Source organism: Haemaphysalis longicornis, unplaced genomic scaffold, assembly GCF_048455015.1.
Source record: "Haemaphysalis longicornis isolate Haplotype H1 unplaced genomic scaffold, Haemaphysalis longicornis Haplotype H1 scaffold_10, whole genome shotgun sequence".
Classification (NCBI taxonomy): domain Eukaryota; kingdom Metazoa; phylum Arthropoda; class Arachnida; order Ixodida; family Ixodidae; genus Haemaphysalis; species Haemaphysalis longicornis.
The window spans coordinates 154,778,832-154,797,739 of record NW_027526204.1 but is presented as its reverse complement, the minus strand read 5'-3'; the positions used below and the strand labels follow the sequence as shown (position 1 = coordinate 154,797,739).

Genomic DNA, 18,908 nt, shown 5'->3' with positions numbered 1-18,908 from the left:
AAGCGGGCTGACAGATCCGCGGCCTTTACGGATGATGCGAGCTAATCAACAGAGGGCAGTCCTGGTCTGGCAACCATGGTAGCTCCGCGAAAAAATGGCGGGATAATTTGCGGGTACGCCAGCCGAAATGCTACCGTTTTTCTTGGGTCTACAATATTGTTGATCTGCGGGTTAAAGGGTTAAGTAGTCCAAGAAACACTATCGTCGTAAAAATGGAAGTCCCTGCGCGGCAAATACCGGCGGCTGTTCAATCTCGTGCTGGACGCCGAAAGAAGCGTCGAGCGCGCACGCCGGCGCCTCATTTCGCCGGTCCCACGCGGTTACTCGCCCTCTCCTGCGGGCCCGCGCGTTGACGCCGAACGAAGCTGACGCTCGCGCGACGCCGACAATACACTGCATGTAGTTGGGCCTTTACGCGTACACCGATTTAGCGCTGACTTTCTCGTGCGCTAAATGTTTCACACTCAGCAAAACAACTCGCGTCTGACGTTAGAGCGGCGGCTGGCAATCAGCTGATCTGCGGCGGCTACTTCATACGCGTCTGGCGATAGGTAGATTGTACTGTGCTGCACTCAACAGCACTTGGTGTCGAGGTATTACTTTACGTTCAGTGGGCAACAGTTTAGAAATCATGTACTTCCTGCTGTCAAACGGGCCACTGCGCTCACGTTGCAACCTTTGTGCTACGACCGACTCGCACTCGCTCGTAGGTGTGCGCGGAGGCTGGGGCTGAATTGCAGACAAGGTTGTCACACTCATGAGCGGAATCGTGACTTTTCGCGTAAACAACGCTATCGCGGTACTATCAACTATCAAAACACTCGCACATGCCTTGCATGGAAACACAAGGTCACGTCGTGGCCCGCGGCCTGCCTGGCCGCCATGAAGGCATGGAGGAGAAGAGGGGTGCCTGATCGGGGGGCCGTGCACACAACGTCGCCTTGGCAAGAGACGCTTCATGGTTGCCTGCATGCATTCCACGCCATTGAATACCGGCTATATAGCCAAGATAGTCCGGCTCAGTTCAGTGAAAGCAGTAAGGCTATGGTCAGCGTTTCCGGCATGAATTTTGGGGGCTGTGAAAGGGGCAAGGCCACAGACCAGCTAGTCAGTCGGAAATTTGGGGCCAGTGAGAGCGCAACGGTTATTGCCCAGCTAGCACAGCTGATATTTCTGGGGCGTAGACGCGGTAAAGCTACACGGTATATAGCCAGGCTGGTCCGACAGAAATTTTGGGGGCCCTGAAAGGCCCAGCTGGTCCAGCTGAAAGTTAATCATCATCATCATCAGTCTGCCTACGCCCACTGCAGGGCAAAGGCCTCTCCCATAGATATCCAATTGTACCGGTCCTGTGCTAACTGCGGCCAATTTATTTCTCCAAACATCTTGATCTCATCTGCCCATCTAACAAATTTCTGCCGCCCCCTGCCACGCTTGCCTTCTCTAGGGATTCACTCTGTCAGCCTTAATGACCAACGGCTATCTTGCCTTCGCATTACATGCCCTGGCCACGCCCATTTATTAATTTCCAAAAATACCTCCTTAACACGCATTTGTTCCCTGATACACTCCGCTCTCTTCTTGTTCCTTAACGTTACCTATCATCTTCCGTTCCATTGCTCGCTTAGTCGTACTCAATTTGAGTTGAACCCTTTTCGTGAGCCCCCAAGTTCCTGCCCTGTAGGTGAGTACCGGTAAGATGTACAGCATTTACACTTTCCTCTTCAGGAAAAATGGCAGGCTGCCATTCATTATCTGAAAATGCCTGCCGAATGCCCTCCACCCCATTCTTATCCTTCTGATTATCTCTGCATCATGGTTAAGATTCGGGGCCACTACTTGGCCTAAGTAGATATATTCGCTTTCCACTTCCACTGCCTCACCACCTATCTCAAACCGCTGTGCTCTCCCGAGGCTATTGAGCTTTACTTTAGTTTTCTGCATATTAATTTTCAGGCCCGCGATTCTACTGTGCTTGTCCAGTGCGGTAATCATGCCTGATCATGCTTTGCAATTCGTCCCCCGAGTTACTTAGCAAGGCAACGTCATCAGCAAATCTGAGGTTACTTAGGTATTCTCCATTAGCCCTTACTCTCACCTGCTAGCAATCCCATGATCTGAATACCTCTTGTAAACACGCTGTGTATAACATTGGAGCGATTGTGTCTCCTTGTTTGACGCCCTTTCTTATAGGTATTTTACTGCTCTCCTTATGGAGGATGATGGTAGCTGTGGACTCATTGTAGATATCCTCTAGTATTCTTACGTAATGATTGCCTACTCCCTGATTCCGCAATGCCTGCATGACTGCTGAGGTTTCAACCGAGTCAAATGCTTTCTCATAATCTATGAAGGCTAATATATATAGGGGCTGAGTATATACTCCGCGAATTTCTCTGGCACCTGATTGATCGTGTGAATATGATCTGTTGTTGAATAACTTTTACCAAACCCTGCTTGTTCATTGGCCCTTCGGTTGACTTAAATGTAAGGTGGCAGAAATTCTCTTAGCGATTACCTTGTAGACGACTGTCACTGAACTGACCGGCGTGTAATTTTTCCCTTCATGTCACCTTTCTTATGGATTCGGGTGATGTTCGCGTTCTTCCAAGATTACGCTATGCTCGCGGTGATTAGGCATTGCGTATACCTGTTTTTCTAGTACAATTTGCGCGCCATCCTTCAAGAGGTCTGCTGTTATCTTATCCTCACCAGTGCTTTGCCCTCTTGCATTTCTTTCACAGCCTTCTTTACTGCTCCTGTCGTTAGTGGTGGGATGTTATCTCCTCTGAACTACGTCCTCGTTGGTGTAGTCCTGGATGTCGCGCCTACTGTACAAGATCTCTATAGAACTCCTCGGCTACTATATCTATTTTAGCGGAAGAGCTGCAACTTTTATATCTGAAATAGCTGAAAGTTATGGGGCAGTGAAAGCAATAAAGCTATAGTCCAGCATTTCCGGCTTACACTTTTGGGAAAGTGAAAGTGGTAAGCTTATAATCCGGATGGTCCGGTGGTAATTTGGAGCCGTAAAAGCGTTAATGTTATAGCCCAGCAATTCCGGCTTAGATTTTTGTGGCAGTGAAATTGGTAAAAAAGCTATATCCCAGCTGGTCCGCCAGAAATTTTGGGGGCAGTGAAAGCGTTAAGGCTATAGCGGAGTTGGTCCAGTTTCAATTTTGGGTTCAAGTCAAATGGATAAGGCTGCACCCCAGATGGTGAAATATTGAGGGCAGTGGAATGGGTAAGGCTTTTAAGCTTAGCTAGTTCGGCGGTAATTTGTGGGGAAGTGAAAGCGCTAAGGCCATAACCCAGCTGGTATGGCTGAAATGGCTGAATGGCTGGTATGGCTGAAAAGAAAGGCTATAACCCGGGTGGCCGGCTGATATTTGATGCAGGTGGAAGCGGTAAGGTAAGGCTGGTCTAGTTGAAATTTGGGGGGCAGTGAAAGCGGTGGTTCGGCTTCCGCTTCCCAGATGGTTCGGCGGAAATTTGGGCGAAGTGAAAGCGGCAGCGTTCCGTGTGTGCCGCCATGTATGTGCAGCAGCGTCTCTGTTACGTCGGGCTTCCCGAGATGGCTGTACCTGGCCGCGCTGGCGCACGACGTAGACCGGTAAAAACTGCGGAGCCTTGCAAATGCGTCGTGATGTACCGGCCAAGTCGCGTGCGTATGCCTCTAAAAGCCCGTCGCTCCCTTAGGTTCTCTCATCCGTTCGAGGACAAGAACAGAAATATTCTTGCCGGTAATTTTGCCGTGGAAGCCAGACTCGAGTGATTTGTTCTAAGGGCGCTTGCGATTCGCCAGCGGTTGTGCTGATTAGGGAGTGCGAGCGGTGATAGCACGGCACTGGTTGGTCGGTAATTTTGGGGGCAGTGAAAGTGGTAGGGCTATAGCCAAGCTGGTCCAGATGAAATTTTAGGGGCCGTGACAGCAGTAAGAATACAGCCCAGCTGGTCCGGCCGAAATTTTGAGGGCAGTGAAAGCGTCTTTATTTTCACCGTCATAACTCGCCGTCGTAGGTAAGGCTTCTAACATGACAGACATAACTTGTCGCCAAAGGCAAGGCTATATATATGCCCTTGTCATTTTCACAGCCGTAACTTTCCGACGGAGGCAAGGCTGTACCGTGCCATTTTCACAGCCTAACTCACTGCTGAAGGTAAGGCTGAAGGTAAGCCCTTTTCGGAGCCAATACTCACCGGCGAAGGCAAGGTTAGTCACTTGCAATTTTCACAGACATACCCGCCGCCGGAGTTTATACCCTTTCCATTTTCACAGCCGCAACCCGCCACCACAGGAGAGTCTATTGAAATAGCTGCCATTACCACAGCCATAATTCGCCATTTAACGTAAGGCTACACCTTTGGCACTTTCACAGCCACAACTCTCCACCGAAGGCAAGGCTGGAGCCCTGGCCATAACTCTTCACACGGGGGGAGTTAATGCCCTTACCATTTTCAGAGACAAAACTCGCCGCCAAAGATAAGGTTTACACTTACCATTTTCACAGCCATATCTCGCCGCCGTACGTAAGTTATTACCCTTACGTTTTCCGCAATCCGCCACCCCAGGAGAGGCTATTGAACTGCCATAATCGCAGCCATAACTTGCCACTGAAGGCAAGGTTACAGCTTCGCCACTAGAGACACACCTCAAGAAATCCAAGAGAACGTTGTCCATGAATTCAACCCGACGGCGCTGCAGGCCAACCGCATTGGCAGGACCCAGTCGGTGGTGATTGCCTTCGCAGGAAAGAAGGTGCCTCGTTAAGTTCAGGTACGGCAACATACTGATGGAGTGTACGTTGCACAAAAAGCAGAAAGACGTGTGCTACGCATGCGGACGACTGGGCCACCGCATGGACGTGTGCCCAGACCCTTCGAACATGATCTGCCGGGGTTGTGGAACCCCCGGGCCGACGGCCGACCACACGTGCGACCCCAAGTGTAGCCTGTGTGGAGGCAATCAGCTTCATTCCCAAACCGGCTTTGGAAGAGCTTAAACACCTTAAAAGGACCCAGAAAAGCTTTGTGAAGGTGGCAATCAAATGCATTCAGGTGGTAGAACACATAACGGAGGATTTTTGAGCCAGGTGGAAGCCCCATACGTTGTACGGATAATTTGTAAACAATTTTTGAAGATCGCCTTTCTCAGCCGATGAGCGCGACGCCGCAGCGAGCCGACCGCGGCTGACGCAACGGCGAGGCGCCCCCCGGATTCGGCCGATCGTCGGCCGCCGGCAACGTCACTGTCATCGGCTTCCGGCTGCTCTTCCTCCTTCCTGCGCGATCCCGAGGCAAAGGCGGGTCCGCAGCGATTGACGCGTGCCTAGGCGCAGGAATGTAGCTAGCGGAGAACGGAAGTCGAGCGTCGCGATGTCACATGGCTATTCCCAGTGTTTCCAGCTGCTTTGAAAGAAGCAGAAAGGGAGGAGGAATCGATCGGCAAGGGGGAGAGGTGCACTTAATTGCTTCTCGCGCAGCTAATACTGAATGTAGATCAATAATTCCAACGGCATTGCATCGCTATATTGGTACTACGCGACAATACAGGCCTTTTGTAACATTTACAAAAAGGCTTTTCTGGGTCCATTTAAAGGCACTATAAGGGTACACTGGGTACCAGGACACACAGGTTCGGCAGGAAACGAAAGAGCAAACCTGCTCGCCCGCGAAGCGCTTCTCCAGGCACCTGCCAACTGTGGTCAAACCCGAAAGCCCGTGACACCGCCAAAACTGCAGCGTAAAGAATACGCAGACGCAAACGCAAATTCACTCCTCCGCACAAGACATTGTCCAGGCAACAGCAAACCACTATAAGGCTGACGCAAACGTAAACGCTACTCACATCAGACAAAGTAGACATGTACAAAGGCTGTATGAACACTTCCCCGCCAGGGTGTGATGAATGCCACGTACCGATCAATCAAGAGCACATGTTATGGCTATGCCCCATGGTAGATAGATGCAGTATCCGCAGGGAGTGGCTGACTCAACCGGCCACGCTAGAGCAGCAGCTATCGTTGGCAAGCTTTCTCCAGAAGACCATAGGCACCCCGCCTTCCCGCGGCAAGACCCCTGGAAGACCAACTAACGAGGAATTCCAGTGGCCCCCTGGAATGAGGAGGCCTTAACCTAGGGGGCAAATAAATTTTCTCTCTCTCTCTCTCTCTCTCTCTCTCTCTCTCTCTCTCTCTCTCTCTCTCTCTCTCTCTCTCTCTCTCTCTCTCTCTCTCTCTCTCGCGGCGGCCGAGGAAGTTCGCAGACGCCGGCCCGGAGGCGTGAAATAAATTGCCCGGACGCTCAGACGCGAAAGAGAGAAAAGGAGGAGTGCGAGTGGGACCTCCGCTGGCAATCTAGGCTGCGGAGCTGCTCAGGTGGCCGTCAAGGCCGCGCCCAGTTGAAGCCCGCAAGGAGCGGCGGCGGCGGCTGCGGCGGCAGTGCTGGCGTCAACCGGCGCTGGGAGACGGCGGGCAGAGCGACGTCGAAGGAGAGGAGTTGTTCGAGACGGCGAGCCGGCGGGAATGGACCGGAGTCCGGGACCAGTTCGAGTCCGGGTGGCCGCGTCCGTCCCTCGATCTCGAACGGCCGTTCGAGATCGAGGGACGGACGCGGAGACCAGCGAGGGAACACCGGCAACAAGGTGGGCTGGGCTAGCGGGTCTCCCGGGGCTCGAGTCCCCGACTCCGAATTCCCCCTTCCCCCTCCCTAATCGACCCCGAGCCCGCAATAGGACGATGGCGAGGTAACAGAACTCATGAAAATTATCGAGCGCCAGAACGCACACATTCAGGAGCAGAATGCCCAAATCAGGGCACTTATGTCCAAAATAGAGAAGTTGGCGGGCAGCGCAGGCTCGACCCAAGCGAGACCGCAGGAAGTCCCGACGGTGATGGCTAACGTCGCTGAAGGTCCGCGCAAGGGCGCAAGGTACCGCGGAGGGGATCTCCCCCCGCCATTAGCCCGAATAGAGCGATGCCGGTAGCGAGCAGCGTGAAACAGAACAGCACCCAAGAGGCGATGGACTCCGAAGAGGCCCCAGTTAGCAAGGCGGCCGTTGAAACACCGAAAGCGGAGGAGCAAGCGCAATTACCTCAAGGGGATGCACTGACGGCCATTCTGGCAGCATTAGGAACATGGTTAGGAAGGATAGAAGATCGCCTCAACACGCTGGAAGTGAAGCACGAACGTCTAGCAACGAGGGTTGCTGCAATTAAGGTTCGCACCCGCTTTGCGTCCCTGAAGAAGGAACGCGCCGAGAGGATCAAAGACGCGATCGCGAAGAGGCGCGGTCGACTGGACATTAGCAACAAGGATGGTACAGAACCCAAGTAAGCAGCGTCGCAAGCGAGTGGACGGCAGCGAGCCCACCGGCATCTATCAATGGAACTGTAGGGGCATTCGTCACAAGGAGATGGAGCACAATTTGTACATCAGCGGACAGGATGATCCGCCTGCCATCGTTGCATTTCAAGAAACGAACGGGAAGCCGTGACTACCGGGATAAATCACTTAAACGGACCCCTCGGGAACGGGGACGGCCGTTCTCGTCCGCAACAACGTGGAAGCTACGCAGCACGTAACGGCGCAGAGCGGGTGCGAGCACACGCTGGTAGAAGTCAACGCACGGGAAATTGGCAGCACAAGAAATATATTCGCGATCAGTGCGTACTGCAGGCAGTCGCAGAGGCAGTACGACTTCGACCGCACCGTGCAGGAGGCGAAGAGGTTGGCGGGGGCCAGGCCGCTCCTGATCCTCGGTGATTTCAACGCCCCACACACGCTATGGGGTTACAAATTTTTGTCTAAGAGAGGAAAAGCCCTGGTACGAACCATGGAAGACCAAGACCTGGTCCTACTTAACGAACCGGGAGTCACCACGAGAAGAGGCAACAGCGTGGCCATGGACACCACACCGGACCTGTCGTGGCTGGCCGGGTCGTTTGACGCGTCATGGAGATACGAAGAGGTCGACCTGGGGTCGGACCACAGCATCATCAGCATCACCGTCCGCGGTCCCCGTTTCCGAGCCGAGCTGGCCAAGGCGCGGATCACCAACTGGTACAAGATGAGAAAGCTCACCCAGGAAGACGAAGACGCCACGGGCGAAGACAACGGGCGAGAGCACAAGACACAGACTTACGAGGAATGGGCACGGAACCAGAAACAGGCCCTTCAAAAGTTCACGCTCGGTCCCGTATCTCCAGCTGACGAGGACGCAGAGAAACACCATCGACACGCTCATTCGCAAGGCAACGAAGCAAGCTCTGGGCGTTCCCATATACTCGTCGACCCAACGACTGCAGGACGTGGGCGTCCACAACATGGTGGACGAACTGGTGAAAGCTCACCTCTCTAATCAACGCGTCAGGCTAAGTAGCATAGAACACGGACGCGCCGTCCTGCGCAAGCTGGGATGGCGGATCGAACCGATACCCACGACGGCGCCCCTACCAGAGAGGTGGAAGGAGGCAATCGAAACCAAGCCCCTACCCCCAGAACATGACCTCGGGTAAGGACGACGGGAGGCGCGATGCACGGGCCAAGGCCCTGGCCCCACAGCTGGAGGAGAATCCCCAGGTTCTATACGCATACGCCTCGCTTAGGAAAGGCAGCTCAAAAATCTCTGCCTTCTAATGTCCTGCTCTCTGCCTTGCGCTGTTTGCAGAAGGAAGCTCCTCTAACTCAAATGCAGTCTTGACCGGCCGATCTATTGCTGAGGAGGTTGCGGATCATCCACTGTGGTCCCAAGGCCATTCTCGACAGTGTGTGCAGTGAAGGTAGTCTATTGGTTGTTGACCAGTGTGAGAGACTGCTGATAGCACTGCACCATTCCCGCTATGATTACTCTTCACTGTCCTCTCCTTTACTGCCTTTCCCAGCCTTTTGCTCACTTTCTTCTCAATTCCATTTAGGTCTCCCTTTTTTGCTCTAAAAGGCAACCTGTGAAGGAAGAAAAAAATGCGTAGGGGGAGTAGAAAAAAATTGCAAGCCAGATAGTGCTCAAGAGAAGTTGTTATGCAACAACGGTAGGGGTTTTCAATTATCAGTCCTGGACTCTCTACGAACTCCCCGAGAGGCAATCTGGCATTTCTTGCTCACATGTATTCCTGTAATGTGGAGAATCTTGTGACTACCCGTGGACAACGGGTGAAATGTCACTGTAAAGACCCAGTATATGGTTCAGAAATTAAGTCAACTTAATGCATACAGATGAAACTAAATCTTTGTCACTTCAAAATCTTGCGTATTCTTCACATTTGGCCTCATGTTACGTAGCTCTTTCTGCACAGGCAGGCTTAGTGAAACTATGTATGAACTCGCTGCACATTGGCTCAAGGGTACCATTTTCGGTCGAATAGCCTGCTTAAAAATACCGAACATTTTCCACTATCAACTTCACGTTAGTTATAGTGCAGTGGGAAAGTTTGTCATGCACTCAGAAGCCATAATGTTTTTCTTGGCTAAAGCTATGGCTACGTGATAAATCCAACATGTGTAACATGAGTCGTTAGGCCAGCGGCCGTCCTTGTGTTTTTAGATGCAAAGCATCTCTTAGTCGACCCTCCGTCGTCCGTCGGCGTCCGGCGGCCGCACCTCTCCTCCACGTCCCCCTCTCCACGCCAGCTGTGATAACGCCGCTCTCCTCCTTGCCGCACGGCTCGTCTCGTGCCGGCTCAGGAAGACACCAGCAACACTGTCGCTCCAGGAGCCCTAACCAGCTGTGATAACGCCGCTCTCCTCCTCGCCGCTCCTCCTCACCTCTCGGCTCGTCTCGTGCCGGCTCAGGAAGACACCGGAAACACTGTCACTCCAGGAGCCATCTCATGGTCGGGGCTATGTCCCTCCCTTGTTGTTGCGCCGTCCACACCCCCACTGTGCTTGCGCGTCTCTCCTCCATTCTCCTCTCCTCCAGCTGTATAAAAAGCAGGTGCGCGCGCTGGGCGGCGTTCAGTCTGCTCCGAGACACCGCCTGAGACGGTTCTGCTCCGGTGTGGAACCTACACGGAACCCCCATGCTTTGCATCACCACATAGTTCCCTTCGGGGAGGTGGTGTAATTTTTTCCCGCTCTTCCTTTCTGTTGCACCGATTCCATCCAAAAAACACCCACTAAATGTCTGCACAGTTTCACCAAAAAAGTAGACTATAAGCTACAGTTGAGGCTAACATCAGCCACCCGGAGTTATCATCTGTGGGGAAAAAGGTGAGGAGCATGATCCACAAGAAAAAATTGAAAACGATATAAGGCTGTTTGGGCAAAAACTTTATTGTGCTCAATTTCTTTCGGAAAAAGTTACTAGCGAGTGAAAGTGGATTTGAGAGGTTAGTTTATCTTCAGCATTTCTTTCAGTAAAGTTTTACTAAGGCTGCTCTCATTTCGCAAGCTGACATCACAAGCACGGTGAGTTAGGCAACAGCACTGCCTCGACATTAAAATTGTATCATGTAAGGTGTTTCAACTGTGGTGATTCCGGCACTCAATACAATGCAACAATAATGCGTTTAACAATCACGCATATCACTCCACATTACTACCCCTACCTTTGCGTAATACCACCAAAAGCATTCTACCTGCACTTGACATAAATGAAAACAACCTCCGGGCACCTTTCTCGGCACTGATGTCGCCCATTTTCCTTTTCATTACAAAATTATGAACAAGGTAATGGCCCTTTTATAGCAACCTGAAACCAAAGTTTGTACTTTTTCCTTTGTGCTGAGTGAAGAGTGGTGTTACTAAGGCACCTATGTCGAAAGCAGCCCTGTTCTCGTCTTTCTTGCCCCTGTGAAGAATGAAGGTGATTTAAGGTCACAGGGTGAGCCCTATACTTCCCATGCATGTTTGGCCATATTGAGGTACATTTTTCTTGGCACCTACTAAAGGCATCTACATAATGCGTACACAATTTTCTCCTAGATTTAGGGCTGTGTAAACTGTACCAGAATGATTGAAATCAGACTAAAATTAAAACTTTTAAAATTTTTTTTATGCCAGTATCTAAATTTTGGCTTACTTTACATGTTAAAAAAATTTGTAACAAGAAAACCATTGCGTGCATATTTTTAATTCTAGCACAGTAGATGTGACAACTTATGTAGATGACAGGGAAAAAGAATCGGCCGCTTATCCTGGAAGATATAGGAAATAATGGTACCTATGTAAAAAAACAGTTTTGAGATAATTGAGTTTAAAGTAAGAAATTGGGTAAAAAAACTAATTTTTTGCCTCAAACACCACGCGTGTCATTTATTTAAAAGGCGCCAGCTTCATAATCACTGTCTAAATCATGTTTTCGCTTTACAGCGAGTCGTCTGTTCTGCCTTGCCTATTTCTTGGGCTCTTGTGCAGCTCTGTTCTTGGGCTCTTGTGCAGCTCTGTTCGCAAAGTATCTTTGCTTCTGGTAGACTTCTTTTAGCCACTTGGTGGTGGTGTTGCGCCCAGGGCTCAATCTGAATTATTTCGAAACGCTGGCTCGTACGATGCTACTACCATCATTGAATGAAAGAACAGCACCCATTGTTGCAATCTTGAGAGGGTGAAGCCCGCAAAGACATTTGTTGGTGCGCGGCTTTGAAGCACAAATGTGGAAAAAGCGTGCACAACGTCCTTGGATTATCTTGGCTGAAGCATCAGCTATGCAATGGTTGCTAAGCAATTTCTTAATACAGGTAGTTCAAGACTAGCGTTTTTATCTCGAGCTGGGAGTTTCTTGATGGACAAAATGACAATAAGCACCGAGCAGATTCTAAAATGGGACGTGGCCAGTTGCTACTTGCCTACAGAAAAACTGTTTTTGAACTAGAAATACAACCTTCTAAGATAAGTGTGATTATGGAAAATGTGCAAAAGGAGGTGAACTTCCCTAAATACAGAGACGAAGAGTTCCCCTTTTTTAAAAATTCAGCTTACCCTGCGCCCTTAAAGGAATACTGACATGAAATGTCTAATTTGAGCAACTATGCAAATAGCTTCTTGTGTATGTAATCTTTCAGAAGTGGGAACTTTACTGTTTCATAAAACAATTTCAATCTTCGCACGTATTCAAAAGGCGAGAACGGAGACACTTTAAGATAAGCGTCATATGATGCACGCCATGGTCACCAAGAGAAAGACAGTTTTAAAAATTATCCGTGCGAGGCGTGTGGACGATTTTAAAAGTTATCCGCGCGAGGCGTGCGGACAGTTTTGAAAGTTATTCGTGCGAGGCATGCGGACAGCTTTAAATAGCCGCCCGCATCTTCCCACGGGGGGAACTCGAGTAAATGCGTCGCATCTACTCGAGTCAAGCAAAGCGTCACGTCAAGCGAAAGCCAAGCAAAGACGTCCTTGACTGAATTCCGAACGCGCGCTCCGCCGCTTATATACGTTGAGGGGACTGCGTAAGCCGGTCCCAGTCGACGACGTTGGCGTACTTGTAAAGCGGCGTGGACTCTAGGCATTTAAGCCAAACGCGGATGTTGCTTCGCCGGAGAACGGCACACCGGTTATATGCGCAGCGCGCCCGACGGAGAGGGAACCGCGGAAGAGAGAGCACTGCACATGCGCCGGCCCCAGCGCGTCTGCCGCGGCTAGGACGCAACGAGCCGCGGCTATGACAAAACACAATCCAACACAATCCACTTTAATCCAATCCAAATCCAATCTAATCCAAGCCAATTTAAGCCAATCCAAGCCAATCCAATCCAATGCCTTTCGCGAGAGAGTGTTCGAATCCAATCCAATGTCCCTCGCGAGAGAGTGTTCGCTATCGCCTCGACTCGACGCGCATGCGCAGTGAGCGTGCGGACTACGGACGCCAACGCGGGTGACATCGTGAGTTACTGAAATGCTCTGCATTTAAAATTATCCGCGCGAGGCGTGCGGATAGGGACAGCCCCCTCTGGGCGCTGCATAGAGTGTAAACTCTATGGGGCGCTGTCGCAGTAAAGAAGCGCGCGCCCCTGGTGGCTCCGCAGAGCGCCGGGGAAGCCCGGTGCTCGTCCGGGTTGACTCGGGCCGTGCCTCGGCATGGAAAGGGTTTCGCGCTGATCCGCATGCAAGAACGCCAGCAAGCTCAAAGCGCGGAAGAAGTTCAAGCCACATAAGCCGACACAAGGGCTCCGAGGAATTTTTTTATTGGCGTGGCGTCCAATCTGCTCGCGGTCTACTCCGCTTTCTCGCCCTCGCCTGCCTCTGGAGGCGCAGGATGGGGCGCTCCGTCTCCGGCGGCCGCTTCCGGCTTTGGCGCCAACGCTTCTAGCTCGGCAAGCACTTCCTTCAGCTCCTCCGGAGAGACGGTCGGGTAGTTTCGCGCCGCCAGGAAGTTCTCGTACTCGCGACGCAGCCCGGGATCCTTGGGACCCCACTGGAGCGCCGGCTTAACGGCGTTGGAACAGCTCTGCGGAGGGACACACGCGGTATAAGCAACTGGAGGCAAGATCGATTAGCGCTCGCACGGGCGAACTCAGCCTGCAGGTCGATCGCACGTAATTTAGGCCAATAAGTAAGAAGTACGCCGCTTTTGGTTGTTCCGGCGACGTTGTCTCTCTTTCGCTTCCTTCTAACGTGAAAGTCTTTCAACACGCGACTTGCGTAACTCGGACTGAAAGTTGTAATGCCTGCGGGACCTCTATTCGGTGCAGACGTTTCCTTCGGCAGCCCTTCATGGCGTCGTTGTGCGCTCCTTCCATATTTTCCGGTTATTTTCTGTTGTATGTCCGTTCGTAACCAAGTATTGCAATTAAGACAGCTATCTCAGCCGTAGTAGTGTCCGTGGCAAAAACAAAGCATCTGATTGCAAAGATTTCTTAATTGACAAGGAAAGCTTTTTTCCCCAAATCTTGTGGCAGAAACATGCACCCAGTTGACGGAGTCACACGTACAATATTTGACAAACCTTGGAAGCCCGTAAAGGAAAAGTTCCCGTAAGCATCGACACGGACGACCAGTTGCTACATGAGGACAGTGCCACCACACCGCACAGACTCTTTTGACGCCACTGTTCTCATGCACAGTGAAGTTTCCGTGCAAAAAAATCTGCGCATATTACTATGCGCAAGTCATGCACCTTCGTTTAAACACTAAGCGATCAAGGTGTTGTTGGCTATCCCTTACGAGTCCGCAGCGGTAGAAGTGTCGGATGGCCACCGCTACCATCATGAGGAAAGGCACGAGCACAAGCATGAGAGAGACAGCCTGCGCCCACTTCGGGTACACGTACTCGGCGAACGTCAGTGGCTTGTACGTGAAGAACTCGGTCACCAGGATGGTCTGCGGTAGCAATGGTAAATGAGGACAACGAAGGAAGAAGTAAACGCTCCACCAAGGATGTGCTATATGTTTGCGCAGTTGGTCTGTCACCCACAGACTGACAGATACCAAGCTGCGCCCAATGGCCTGCTCTTGTTTTGACGAAAATACACAAATACGCGAACTCGCTACGCAACAGAAGTGCGAGGTACAAGTATGTATCCGGGAAAACTGCAGTATGCAACAAATGGTCATGGCCCGCATACGGCTTAAAGGCCAACTGCACTCACATTTTTTTTTTGTCCAAATAAGTAGTCTATGCTCTTAAAATCACCATGGCGAAATCCTTAGCTTCGTAATCACAAAGAGCGCTAGGTACCGCCGTTCAAAGTACCTCCGAGCAGACGACGTTTGCACCTGGCGGAGAGTCGCCGTAACAAGTTCCGAGCGGCCTGTGACGGAGGTTGGGGAACCTGTCCCGTGAAGCTCGCGCTTCTCCGGCGACTTGCAGGGCGCTTCGCCGGGCGCAATGATGCGTTCACCCGGGGTTTCTCTGCTACACCAGCGCGCTGTACCGGCGTCGCCATCAAATGTTTGAACTAACCGCATAGGCAGTAATATCCCCCATTTTTCTCAATGCAAAAAAAAAAAAAAAAATGATTAGAAGCCTAACCGTATTCAGGCGCTTGCGAACGTGTTGGAGTTAGCAAAACTCTTTTTACTTGAAAATAATATTTTACTCAAAGAAAAAAATAGCGCGAAAGAAGCACTTGCCTTACATTTGTCATTCCTATTGCACTTACCACAGAAAAAAAAGATATATATTATAAATTATTGACCACTTGCACTTTCGCGTCCAATATTGGCCTCATTTTGGCTGGCCCTACGCCACCTCTATCCTTTAGACATTTCCAAAAGTTTTACGACCCAAATAGAGTTCTTGTACACGGGGCTATAAACATTTGTGCGACTTTTGTCTCGCTAGCTAAGTGAACCAAAATCAGCCTTTCTCGTAGTAACAAATACACCCGCACAAATATTGGCCATCGTATTTGGGAAGTGCAAAAACTAAACTGCTCCTCTCCTAAACAATAGATTATATTTTTGTTCGATTCCCAAGTGAAGTATTTACTTTGAGCGTTAGATTTAGTTTATTTGAAAGTAAAACGTTTTCAACAGTACCTGTCTCTGGTTAAAGTAGAAAGCAGCGGTAGATAGGAAGTGTTTTCGTGTTTTAGTGCGTCATTTAGCTCTGGAGGCGGGCTTATAGTTTCAGATCCCTTTTATAATTCGGTTCTCGATGTGCACACAGGGGAAAAAATACTGGGCCGATATTCACGAAGCTGTTTGTATGTAATGTATAGTAGAAATAGTGATTTATCTCCGCCCGCGTGCGATTTGTTCCCTTCAGAGAGGGCGACGTGGTAGCCGAGGGGTCGGATTGTGGGACACAGTGTGTAGGCGGCAGTGCACAGTCAGTTCGGCGGCAGTGCACAAGGGACGCCAGCCTAAACTACGCTTGCCACCTTTTGCAGCACTGGTTTCCTGCGCATCCTGACTGGGCAGGAGAAGGGACGCGGATCGTCGCAATCTCGGATTCACCGCCGTGGTGGCTACTTCGGTCGTCACCTTCCACCGGAATCTACGACGTGCGCTTCAACACGTGACGGCGACGACTGCGCTCCTAGGCCTGCTGCTCCTAGGCCTGCGGCAGTGAAAAGGACGCACCCCTCAATTCGGCGGCAGTGCACAAGGGACGCCAGCCTAAACTACGCTTGCGACCTTTTGCAGCACTGGTTTCCTGCGCATCCTGACTGGGCAGGAGAAGGGACGCGGATCGTCGCAATCTCGGATTCACCGCCGGTGGTGGCTACTTCGGTCGTCACCTTCCACCGGAATCTACGACGTGCGCTTCAACACGTGACGGCGACGACTGCGCTCCTAGGCCTGCTGCAATATAAAAGGCAGTGAAAAGGACGCACCCCTCAGTTCGGCGGCAGTGCACAAGGGACGCCAGCCTAAACTACGCTTGCCACCTTTTGCAGGTGAGTAATTTAGTATCAAGTTAACTACCCCACTGGTCGTATTTGATTGCACTGCTGCCGAACTCACTGCGGTGTTGTCAGTTTTTGGATGGGGAAAGACGGCACAAGGGGAGCCAGTAGCAAGGTTCCTGAAAAAGATGTTACAGACATGAAGGACATGCGTGAGCTATTATCAGCGTTTGACAAGTTCACACGTGATCTAAGGGCAGAATTTGATGAACTGAAAAAGTCTATTTCGTTCTGCACTGACGTCTGCAATGGCGTAAAGACGGCAACTGAAGAAATAAAAAAACTGAGACAAGAAATGAATGAGCTTGTCAAGCAAAACAGGGACCTAAAAGCTGAGAATGACAGGCTGGCGAACAAGTGCGAGGACCTAGAACGATACCAACGCCTTAATAATCTTGAGATCAAAGGCGTGCCAACTGACAACGACCCTCTCACCGTCATCCAGCATATAGGCAAGAGCGTTGGCATCAAAGTTGATAGCACGGACATCGACACGTGTCACTGGGTGCCCACAAAGAATTCGGATGCACAAAACATTATTGTACGGTTTGTTCACCGCAGCAAGCGAGACAGCATATTGACAAAATGCCGGAAGAGCAGAGTAGCCACCTCTGTTCTGGGCAGTGAAGCGAAAGATGCAATCTATGTAAACGAGCACCTGACTCGGGCAACTAAGGCTTTGCTTTCTGCGGCGATCAAAAAGAAAAAAAGAAGTGGGATGGAAATTTGTTTGGACGGCTTCTTGCAAAGTGCTAGCACGCAAAGACGAAAAAGCAAAAAGCGTCCAAATTTCGACCCATGCTGACCTGGACAAAATCGCGTAAAGGGAAAAAGAAAAAGAAAAAGGAAAAAAAAAAAACGGGACTTCAACGGGATGATAGCTACGCTGTAGCGATATGGCGACGAACTCGGACGTTAGTGGTAACTACTACAGCACAGAAGAATTTAATCGTGAATTCTGTAGTCCTGGAACTTCATTTTCAGTCATTCATATGAATATCAGAAGTATAAAAAACAAAATGGATGAACTTACCCTCTTTCTGGAATCCTTTAATGAGCGCTACGACATCCTCGCCTTTTCAGAGACTTGGGTTACAAACCCTGATAATGCGCCGCGTTTGAATGGCTATCGTTCCGAGCACTTATGTCGCAAAACCAAAAGAGGCGGTGGCCTAGCCGTTTATTTCAAAGAAGAACTGACTTCTGAAGTATTACATGATTTTTCCTTTATCTCGGCAGATGTGGAATGTTTGGCTGTTCGGCTATCGAAACTGATAGTGCTACTATTATACCGACCCCCGCAAGGGCGAAAACGCAACTTTTTAGAATTTTTCGAGATGTTCTTGTCCTCTTCAATATGTGAAAAGCATTCTTATGTTGTCTTGGGTGACATTAATATTGATCTCTGTTGTAATGATAACTATGCGAAAGAACTGAATGCTCTATTATGTACTTATGATGCTGCAAATCTTATCCATGTGCCCACACGATTAACTACGCACAGTGCTACTTTACTAGACATATGCGCGACGAACATGCGTCCACACGAATGTCGCAGTGGTGTGCTATCATGCGACCTGAGCGACCATTTACCAATATTTTTTCTACTACCTTCTTTTGCTACAAACAAACACGTAAATAACGAACGGGTATATTTTCGGCGAAAAATTACTAACGAAGCTCTAGGAATATTCCTACGCTCGATTGAATCGGCGGACTGGAACCCTGTTTACCTGCAATGTGACGCCGAGAACGCCTACGATGTTTTTGAGGGCATATTAAAGGATTGTCACTACGCTGCTTTTCCCCTAGAAAAATGTACCTCCAAGCAAACAAAGAAATTTCGCAAACCGTGGATGAGCTCAATCCTATACGCCAGAATAAAAACGAAGAACAAATTATATCATGAGTATCTTAAAAAGAGCGATGGTGAATTGTTTACAAAATATAAAAAATACCGAAATATGTCGACAACCGATCTTAAGAAAGCGAAGGAACAATATTTCCACAATAAGTTTGAATATATACAGGGAAACCCCAGAAAGGTGTGGGACGAGGTCAACAGGCTTACCGGGAAAACGAAAACACATCGCAAAATGACCACAATTACACTAGACGGTAGGAGCATATGTGGGGAGGCCGTAGCTGATGCTATGAACGCGCATTTTGTGAACGCAGGTTCATACAACAGCTGGAATGATAGCGATGATGCTGAAACTACGACATCTGCCACATGTATTTCCGAGTCAATTTTTTTAAGGCCTACTGATTCTATGGAGGTAGAATCACTGATAAGAAAGCTTAAACTAAACGTCGCAGCAGGAATTGATGACATCGGGCCGTCCGAGATAAAGTCAATTGCACCGTTTATCTCCGAAGTTCTAGCATATATAATAAACCTTACCTTGAGCACTGGTGTCTTCCCAAAAAAGTTAAAAGTTGCAAAAGTCACTCCCATATTCAAGAGCGGTGATCCAGAAAACCCATCAAATTACCGCCCTATCTCCGTGCTAACAACGCTATCTAAAATTTTTGAGGGTGTTATTTTGGACAGACTCGTTTCTTTCTTTGATATACATGGTATAATAACAGACAGCCAATACGGTTTTCGGAAAGGGCGTT

At 49.9% G+C, this 18,908-nt stretch overlaps 1 protein-coding gene across 1 annotated transcript in view; it reads right to left on the bottom strand.

Moving 5' to 3' along the window:
- Nucleotides 1-13,103: 13,103 nt before the first annotated feature.
- LOC144160162 (creatine transporter-like) overlaps nt 13,104-18,908 on the bottom strand; it is a 65,102-nt gene continuing 59,297 nt past the window's right edge. Inside the window, exons 13-14 of the mRNA XM_077691757.1 lie at nt 14,098-14,253; nt 13,104-13,381 (exon numbers count right to left, since the gene is read on the bottom strand). Of these exons, the coding sequence (XP_077547883.1) occupies nt 13,148-13,381; nt 14,098-14,253 (390 nt within the window). The 3' untranslated portion in view covers nt 13,104-13,147. The remainder of the gene's footprint in view (nt 13,382-14,097; nt 14,254-18,908) is intronic.